The 10,335-nt window shown below is 38.5% G+C and overlaps 1 protein-coding gene across 1 annotated transcript in view; it reads left to right on the top strand.

Moving 5' to 3' along the window:
• Tpgs2 (tubulin polyglutamylase complex subunit 2) overlaps nucleotides 1-10,335 on the top strand; it is a 31,256-nt gene that overhangs the window by 5,113 nt on the left and 15,808 nt on the right. Inside the window, exon 2 of the mRNA XM_021150475.2 lies at nucleotides 7,157-7,236. Coding sequence (XP_021006134.1) covers nucleotides 7,157-7,236 — 80 coding nt within the window. The remainder of the gene's footprint in view (nucleotides 1-7,156; nucleotides 7,237-10,335) is intronic.

The raw sequence follows: 10,335 nt of genomic DNA, 5'->3' as shown, positions 1-10,335 counted from the left end.
AGGTAGATTCTCATCTTCCTTAGGAACGGATTTCCATAGCAGCTGTACAAGTTTTTACTCCCACCAGCAATGGATGTGCGTTCCCCTTATTCTACATCCTCACCAGCATGAGCTGTCACTTGTTTTATTGGCCTTTCTGACTGATGTAAGTTGAAATCTTAAAGTAGTTTTGATTTGCATTTCCCTTTCCTAATGAGATCTTTGTGCCTACACCAACTCCCAGTCCCTTACTCTATACCTAACTTCTCTGGGTCTATATATGATAGCTTGGTTATCATTGACTTAACAGCTTATATCCACATATATAAGCATGTTGAATATTTCTTTCAGAGTTTCCTTGTAGTGGTAAATTATTAAAGTTCACTCTATGCTCCCTTCTGGTGCACACACCTCTTGTGCACCTGCCCAAGAGCCCTGGGTTCACAAATAAAAGACACACATATGCTGGCTTATTTTTAATATGCCTTAACTAGCTCAATGGCTAGGCACTTCCAAACCTCCCCACAGCTAGCACACTTTCCCCTTCCTAAGTTAATACTAAATCTATATTCTATCTTTGCTGCCCTTGACCCTTCTGGGTAGCCCTTCTGGGGCTGCTTTGCCTTTTGCACCTATATTTTGGCCGTCTCTCCCGCTTGCTCCTTCCCAATGTTGTCAGTCCTGGGAATCCCTTCTCTCTCTCCTGATTTTCTTGCCTGGGAATCCTAAAAGTCTCTCCTCTGTCTCCCTGCCCAATCATTGGCTGCTGGCAACTTTATTTCCCAATCAGAGTCAAGTGGGGGCAGGCTTTCTTTGCCTATGTGTGCACACTGCAGAAGGTTTTTGGATAACATAATTATCATGAGCACACAAGCTGCTACATTTCCTGTTTTAGGAATTCTCTGTTTGTGTCATCCATTCTTTAATTGGGTTATTTGTTTTCTTAACATCTAGTTTTTCGAGTTCTTTATATATTTTGGCTATTAGGCCTCTATTGGATGTATACTTGGTAAGAATTTTTTTCTCGTTCCTTAGGCTGCTGCTTTGTCAAATAATAGTATCCTTTGCCTTGCAGACAATTTTCAGTTTCCTGAAGTTCAATTTCTTAATTATTGATCTTAGTGCCTGTACTAATAATGGTATTCTGTTCAGAAAGTCTTTTCCTGTGCCAACAAGTTTAAGGCTTTTCCCCACTTTCTCTTCTACTAGGTTTAGTGTATCTGGTTTTATGTTGATGTCTTTAATCAATTTGGAGTTGAGTTTTGTGTAGTGTGTTAAGTATAGATCTGTTTGGATGCAGCCATCCAGTATGACCAGCACAAGTTTTCCAGTGTTTATTTCTGGATTTTTATCAAAAGTCGGGTGTCCATAGGTGTGTAGATTTATGTCTGAATCTTCAATTCAATGTCATTGGTCAACATGTCTATTTTGTGCCGCTACTGTGCCCTTTTCATTACTATAGGTTTATAGTACAACTTGACATTGGCAATGATGATTTCTCCTGCATATCTTTTGTCATTCAGCATTGTTTTAGGTATCTTGAGTTTTCTGTGTTTCCATATGAAGGTGAAAACTGTTGTTCTTTCAAGATCAGTGAAGAATTGTGTTGCAGTTTGAATGGGTTCCCAGTGAAACTTTCAGGACCACTTATGTATACGATCCTATCATCTGCAAACAATCAAATTTTGACTTCTTCCTTTCCAGTTTGTGTCCCTTTGACCTCTTCCAGTTCTCTTATTGCTCTAGCAAAGACTTCAAGTACGATATCGAATAGTTAGAGAGAGTGGACAATCTTATCTTGTTCCTCATTTTAGTGGAAATGCTTTGATTTCTTGCATTTATGTGAATGTTGACTAGATTATATTTGCTGATTTTCATATATTAAACCATTCCTCTATCTCTGGGATGAAGCATTCTTGATCATAGTGGATATCTTTTTGATATGTTCTTGAATTCAGTTTGTAAGTATTTCATTGAGTGTTTTTGCATCTATGTTCATATGGGAAATTGGTCTGTAATTCTATTTGTTTGTTGAGTCTTTATGTGGTTTAGATATCAGGGTGACTGTGGCCTTATAAAATGAATGTTTCTTCTGTTTATATTTTGTGAAATAATTTGAGGAATATTTGGTATTAACTCTTCTTTGAAAATCTGGTAAAACCAGGCAGTGGTGGCACATGCCTTTAATCCCAGCACTTGGGAGGCAGAGGCAGGTGGATTTCAGAGTTCGAGACCAGGCTGGTCTACAGAATGAGTTCCAGGACAGCCAGGGCTATACAGAGAAACCCTGTCTCGAAAACCCAAAAACAGAAAAAGAAAAAAAGGGAAGTCTGGTAAAACTATCTGGCCCTGAACTTTCTTTAGTTGGGAGACTTTTAAGGACAGCTTCTATTTCACAAGGGGTTATAAGATTATTTAAATATTTATCTGATCTTGATTGGTGATTTGGTAATTTTCCATTTCTTTTAGATTTTCTAATTTTGTGGAAGTTTTTAAAGTGTGTCCTTATAATTCTCTGAATTTCCTAGGTGTCTGTTCTATCCACCTTTTCATTTCCAGTTTTCTTAATTTCAATATTCTCTCTGCTTTTTAATTAACTTAGATAAAGGTATTTTAATTTTATTGATTTTTCTCAAAAATCCCAACTCTTGGTTTCATTGATTCTTTTATATTGTTTATATTTTATAGATTTCAGTCTGGGTTTGATCATTTCTTTCTGAATACTACTTTTGGGTCAATTTCTTCTTTTTGTTCTAGAATTTTCAAATATGCTGTTAATTTGCTAGTGCAAAATCTCTGAAGTTTTGTTTTGTTAATGTGGGCACTTAATGCTATGAACTTTACTCTTAGCACCGTCTTCATTGTGTCCATAAGTTTGGGTATGTTGTGCATTCATTTTAATTGAATTCTAGAAAGTATTTGTCTTGACACCGTCTTGACCCATTTTTCATTAAGTAGAGAGATGTTTAGTTTCCATGGCTTTGTAAGCTTTCTTCTTTCTTTTAGAATGTGCTTTCATGCCCTTTCCACGTGTAGCAGATAGTAATGAGTTTTCCTTCAGATTATTTACAACTGGCATTTGGTTATTTGTTTATATGCCCCTATGGAAAAACATGCTTGTGCCACATGTGGCTTGTCCTTATGATTGTAAACTTTACCCAGTTGACTTTTCTTAACCTCAGAGTATACATTGTCGGATGCTCTGAATAAAGTTGTCTATTGCATGAGACTTTAGTCTGCCCCATATTTAGGCCCTGCTTTCTCAGGTTTACACTGTCAATTAGAGCGGTAAATAGTTAACCTCTTTAGGTTGCAGTTTTCCTTCTAGTGCCTTCTGTGAAGATAGATTTGTAGACAAATATTGTTTAAATTTGGTTTTATCATGGAATGCTGCCTGTGCCCTGGACCACCCACTACCCGGCCCTACTTGTCACTGGGGGTTGGAGACAAGGTGGTGCAGAATCAAAGGCACAGACTCCTGGAGCAGGTGAGAACACTGCCACAGCTCATTAGTAATCCACAGGAGCACCCTTTATGCCCTCCACCCGCATCCCATTGGTTCCAAGCAAGTATCTCTTCCAAGCAGCAATTGGCTGGCATAGTCTGTGACAGCAATCCTTGGTGTCTTAGGCAGTCTTCAATTAGATCCTCCTGCAGGAGTTGCCTTTGGCTGCATGGCCCCTGGCATTTATACAGAGGCCACCGTGCTCCTCCTATAGTGGAATATCTTGTTTTCTCCACTATTGTAAGTTCTGCTGAGTATAGTAGTCTGAGGTGGTCTCATAGAGTATGTAAGACAGCTGTCCAGGCCGTTCTACGGAGAAGTCAGGTGTTATTCAATTAATAAAGGTCTGCCTTATATATTATTTGGTCTTTTTCCATCATAGTTTTAATAGTCTTTATTTATTCTGTATGTTTAGTATTTTGTGCTTAGAGGATTTTCTTTTCTGGTCCAGTCTATTTGGTGTTCTATATACTTCTTGTATCTTGGCATCTTCTTTAGGTTAGTTAAACCTCCTATGATCATATTGAAAATGTTTTCTACACCTTTGACCTGGGTTGCTTCTCCTTTCTCTATCCATATTATTATTAGAATTGTTTTTTTCATAGTGTCCCAGATTTTCTGGATGTGTCATTACAGGATTTTGTTTTTTAATTTAACACTTTCATTTCTTCTATTGTTTCGTCAATAGTGGGGATTCTTTCTTTCATCTCTTGTATTCTGTTGTCTCTGAGGTTCCTATTCATGTTCCTAAAGTTTTCCTTTCCAGATTTCTCACAGGTTGGGTTTTCTTTTTTGGTTGTATTTCCACTCTCAGATCTTGAATGTTTTAGTCATTTCCTTCCATTGTTGTGTTTTTATAGATTTCTTTAAGGGAGTTCTTCATTTCCTTTTTAAGGACCTCTGTCATATTCATAAAAGCTATGTTAAGGTCTATGTCTTTATTCCAGCTATGCTCCAGTACTCAGGGTCTGCTGTGGCAGGATTGCTGGGTTCTGGTGGAGACATACATTGTCCTGGATGTTATTGACTGTGCTTTAGGCCATCTGGGTTTTGGAAGGTCGTAATACTAGGTGCTGAGAATCTAGTCTTGTCCTTTTGCAGGTGGATGTTGTATTCCCTTGTTTGTTACCCTTTCTGTCTTTCAGGACAGTGTGGTAGCCGTGTGTTCCCTATTAGGAAGTTCTTCTGGTATCGTGATAGCTGTGGCCACTGGAGGCTCCAGTACAATGTGCTTCTAGGTATTGAGAGCTCACACTTAGGCTTAGGGATGAGCTAGGAGGGGGGTCTGAGGAGGCCCATAAGGAAAGCAGGGTGTTCCACCACAATCTGCTTAGTTCCGTGGGAAAAAGGGCAGAGAGCAGTGTTCCTTTGCCCACCCCCAATGTTCTTTTTTGCTTCTTTTATCAGAATGGCTTGGATTTATTGTATGGTGTCTCTGGATTCAAAGAAAGGAAAAGGAAAACTTTCTGTTGTCTTAAAGTTTAAGTGTAAAACTGGCATAGCTTGTCTTTATTGGTTTTTTTGGTTGGGGCAGAAGAAAAACCGACTCTATAAATTCAAGAAGGTGGAAAGATTACCTTGCAGGAAGAAGTGATGTAAGCATGCAAAGATGGAAGAAATTGATACCACCCAACTTTAGACTAAGCGACCACATGGAGTGTAAACAGTGGGTGATTGTGTGTCTTCTTGCAACCTTAGACACCAGACTCCCCATAGATATAGCTAAAATACATCACTATACAACTGCCACCAAAGGAATAGACAGCATCTTCCCGCCCGACTTCCAAAGACGTAGAGAGACTCACCTATATGCTTCAGTTTTAGCAACATACTCTTAGTATCTTAAAACATTAAAAGTAAAATGTGTGTGTGTGTGTGTGTGTGTGTAATTCTATAGTAAGTATTAGCTTTTTAAAAACACTTCAATTTTTCCTTCTTCTGCAAAAGTAGTAGTATTTTCTCTTACTGAAGTCAGAGGAAAGTGAAGACTCACCTCTTTTCAAGTATCTACTGACTATGTAAAGATTACAACTGGTCAGGTTCTGAATTCTTAGTTCCTACATTGATCGGTTCCTGCATTTCAAGATTTGAGTTTTCTGACAACTTGGAGAAATTCTCATGATCTATAGAAAGGGCCCTGGCATAATAACAAGATCAGTCATCCACATAAACTTGTATTAAAAGAATGCCACATTCCTAGAGAGTTTAAAACTCATTTCAGGGTCTGGAGAGATGGATGGTTCAGTGGTTTAATCTTACAGTGCAAGCATGAAGAGCAGAATTTGAATTCACAGAATCCACATAACTCTCAGATGGGCATGGCAGCCCACCTAGAAGTCCAGCACTTGGAAGGTGGGAATGGGAACCTTGGCACAAGTTGGCTAGGTATACTAGCCCATATCAGAGAGCTTTGGTTCAACTGAGAGACTTTGGTTCAGTGAATAAGGTGGAAAGTAATCAAGGAGGACTTTTAAAGTCAACCTTGAGCTTACATGCACATTCACATGCATAAAATACACATATATATGTGCACATCAAAAACTCATTAAAGTTTTGTTGATATTATGCTTAGATTCCATATTAAAAAATCGGTATACAGCTCAAAATGTAAACATGTAGCATTTACCTTACATTGCATAGGATATGGTGTCATGAAAATTAGAGATCACTGCTAGCAAGAATAAAGTGGTTTTGTGGTGGAGGTGGAACTTGAAAAAAAATTATATATAAACACAAGGATGGACTCAGAATTCTAGATGTCTACAGTTTGAAATTAAGGATGTTAACATGGCACTGTGAAAGTGGTAAGGGTTGAATCATTTCTTTTTATCTTTCTGTTAGTTGGCTGGCAGTGTTTTGTTTTATTTTCCTTTTTTTTATGGATTCTCTTATTGTGTCCTTTCCCCAACTCCAGTCTTGCATTTATTTAGGCACTGTTTGATACACAGCCTAGGCTTTCCTGGAACTCACTAACACAGCGTAGCCTCTACTTCTGGTACATCCAACTCCCTCAGTCTGGCAAATACTTCCAATAGAGGTTGGTGCCAATACCTAGCTTAGACTAGTTTTTAAGTCCTGAACTCTGTCAAATAGAATGATATGTTCAGGAGATATTTAGAAAAAAATGTTAGAAATCAAGTCTTTCTTTTTGTTGTTGTTGTTCTCTGGTTTTTTGAGACAGAGTCTTTCTTTGTAGTCCTGTCTGTCCTGGAACTTGCCATGTAGACGATATTGGCCTCTGTCTCACCGATATCTCCCTGCCTTTCTCTGATTCCTGAGTACTGGGTTAAAGCACTGCGCCACCACTCCTGGATAAGTCTGATTTCTTATAGAAAGTTAAAGTGCTGCTATTCCTCATTCTTCTTAACTGTAAGAACTAAAGTCCAGTGTGCAATCACTGAAAGTTTAGAATCTCTGTCCTTTGTTCAACTAGATAAATGTAGAAGATTGAAGAGGTGCTGGTGGTGGTCTTCCTTGGGGTTATGCCGTGTCTTCCAAAGTTATGGTACTGGGATTTGGGGCTCGGCCAGTCCTTTCCTTTGCTCATGGGGGATGTAAACACTCATCAGAAGGATTGGCTAGCCATAGAGCAGTCATCAACACTTAATCAACATAAAACACAAAATGTAAGCAAGTCTATTACAACTTTGTACTCTGTTTTACTTTTTCTAGAATCTTCCCCAGGTGTGACAGAGGTGAGCATAATAGAAAAGCTGCCTGCTGAGCGTCATATGATTTCTTCATGGGAACAGGTAAGTGTTTGTGTGTAGAATTTTCATCTCCCAACAAAGAAAAGTTAACTTAAATGCCCCTGGGAAGAAATGATTAGGACAAGAAACTTATTCTTATGCCAGGTCACAGCTGCCTTTTGTTCCATTCCACTTTCCCAGCAAAGTGTCTCTTATGGTAAGCTATGGAAGCAGTGGGTGATACTGTACACACACACACACACACACCACAGAAATTACAAGCCCAACCATGGAAGAAAAAGATGCCTAGTTAGACAGAAAATGGGTAAGTGTTGTGGGAAACCACTAACCAGATCTGTGGCTGGTTCTAACTAGTTCTCCTCTGGTGGTTAATCAGACTTCATGCTTTTCACTAACAGAACTTTTCATAATTCAGATCGAATGAAAGACTCTGCCTCTAAGTTTTTACAACATCTCAGTGTCAGGAGAGTTACATTACTGTTAAGCATCTTGGTGACATTGCATGGTTACAGAGTCCCTGCCAGTTGTTATTGGTTACTCTCCAGTGCAGTGTGCTGATCATTGAACTACAGCTCAGAGTTTGGCAAAGATCACTTTTCTGTTCAGCCTTACTCTAGAGTATGACCGTAGATTGTAAGTTGTCTTGCAGATGTGTCTTTCACACACTCCTGCTGTGAGTCTACTGTAAGCATTTCAGCACATAGCAAGTAACAATCCCCTTCAGCTCCCCACACTCCTACTCTTCTACTTAGTGCTTCAGTTCCTCTCTTCAGTATATTGGCAGCTTTCCTCTAGGGACTTGCTAATTGCTTTGAAATCTAAATAAAACAAAGCAAAACATTCAAAATTTTTGATTTGTATAAATTTCCTCCAAGCATTTCTTGTTTGTGCTTGACTTTCTAGTTTCTTGGCTGTAATATTAGGGTATATATTTGAGTTTTTGCTCTTTTTGGGTTGGGGGGGGGGCACTGACTTGTATAACCTTCTCTCTTAGTACTGCTTTTGTTATACCTTGTAAGCTTGGTTATTAGCATGTTTAAATTTTTACTTTATCCTTGTTTTAAGAAGTGTCTGCATTTCTTTTAGACTTCTTCATTGAATCATTGTTCCCTGAAAAGAATGTTGTTTAGCTGATACATTTTAAGTTCCTCCTACTGATTTCTACTTTTATTCCATTGTAGTCAGAATTTTCTTTGAATTTCATGAGATGTGCTTTATAGCTTATCATACTTTTCATATAGAGTATTTCATGTGATAGTAAGAAGGGTGGTTTCTGCAGCTTTGGGTTGAAATAGACTGTAAATGTATATTATGTCTATAAGGTCTGGTTTCTGTTGATTTATATGATTGACTTGTTCACCATTAAAAGTTATCTATTGATAAAACAGTACCTGACTGCTGTTGGTTGAGAGTCTTTTCCTTTGTTAGATTAAATGTCTTTATTAAATACTTTGTCATATATATTATACATATACATTTATAATTATTACTTCCTCCTGTTTAGTTGGCCCAGTTTCATTTATATAATCACCATCTCTTTTTATGGTTTCTGACTTAAAGTCTATTTTACCTGATACAAGTGTAGCTACGTCTACTCACTTTTGATTTGTTTCTGCATGTTATGGTGATCTGTTTTCCATTACTATAATAATACCTGAGAGAAATCATTTGGAAAGACAAAATGTTTATTTTGACTCATAGTTTTAGAGATTTCAAGCTGTAGTTTCTTGGTATTTGCTTTTGGGACTTTGTAAGGTGGTATACTATTGCTGGAGTATGTAGTGAAGAAAGCTGTTTCTTTCCTAGCACCTGGGAGTCAGAGAGCAGAAAGGTAGAGGCTCGAATCCACTGTCCCCCTTAAGGACATGTTCCCACTGATCTAAGACTTCCAACTAGGTCCCACCTTATAAAAGGTCCACCACTTCCCAAAGTCTCTAACCCATAAGCCTGTGGGAGACAGCCAAGACCCAAACCATAGCACACAAACCTTCTATCCTTGCACTCTCAGATTCTGTGATCTGTCTAGTGAAGTGAGTTTCTAGCAGCATATCATTGGGTTTTGGGTTCATGTTTTGGTTTGTTTGCTCTCCATTCAACCAATCTGTATCTTTTAGTTAGGGAACCCTAATCCTTTATATTTAACGTTATTGCTGACAAAGACATGATTACCATTTTGTTAATTTTTTTCCTGCCAATTTTCTAGAGCCTGTGACTTTTTATCTTCTCCTGTTGCCCATTCTATAGCTCAATTATCTACTCTTCATGATAATTTACTCTCATTCATTCTCTCTCTCTTGTGTTTCTGCTCTGCTTGGATTTTTGTGGTGGTGGTATTTGATTGGTTTGGGGGAGTTGGTTTTGGTTTTTGGTTTTGGTTTGTTTTTCTGTAACTTCTATGTGATTTCATGAAAGTGGTTGTTAATTCTCCTAGTTTCTATTCTACTGCTCTGGTAGAATACCCTGACTAAAACAACTTAGAGAAATGGTTTATTTTAGTTAACATTTCTCATTGCATGGAAGCCAAAGCCAAAACTTGAAGCATGTAATCATCTCCTCTGTCAAGACCAGAGAGAAAGAAATGTGTGCATGCGGAGTTGTGCTCAGTTCCCTGTCCAGACTTACACACTCCAAGATCCCCTGCCTAGGAAATGGTGCTATTCACAGTAGGCACATCAGTTATCATAAGCAATCAAGATAGTCCCCTGTAGCTGTGCTCATAGGTAGTATAATCCACACAGCCCTCATTGAGATTCTCTTCTCAAGTCTTCTGTATTATGAGTTGTCAATACAACTATCGCATCCTCCTTTCACTTCTAGTACACAGCATTTTTTGTAGTCTTGTAGTGATGAGTCCCTCAGGTTCTACTTGTCTTAGGTTTAATAATTCTTTTTTTTTAATATTTTTTATTACGTATTTTCCTCAATTACATTTCCAATGCTATCCCAAAAGTTCCCCATACCCTCCCCCCACTCCCCTACCCACCCACTCCCACTTTTTGGCCCTGGCGTTCCCCTGTACTGGGGGCATATAAAGTTTGCACAACCAATGGGCCTCTCTTTCCAGTGATGGCCGACTAGGCCATCTTTCGATACATATGCAGCTAGAGACAAGAGCTCCGGGGTACTGGTTAGTTCATATTG

This window comes from Mus caroli, chromosome 18, assembly GCF_900094665.2.
Source record: "Mus caroli chromosome 18, CAROLI_EIJ_v1.1, whole genome shotgun sequence".
NCBI classification, from domain to species: domain Eukaryota; kingdom Metazoa; phylum Chordata; class Mammalia; order Rodentia; family Muridae; genus Mus; species Mus caroli.
This window is presented reverse-complemented; position numbering and strand designations above follow the sequence as displayed.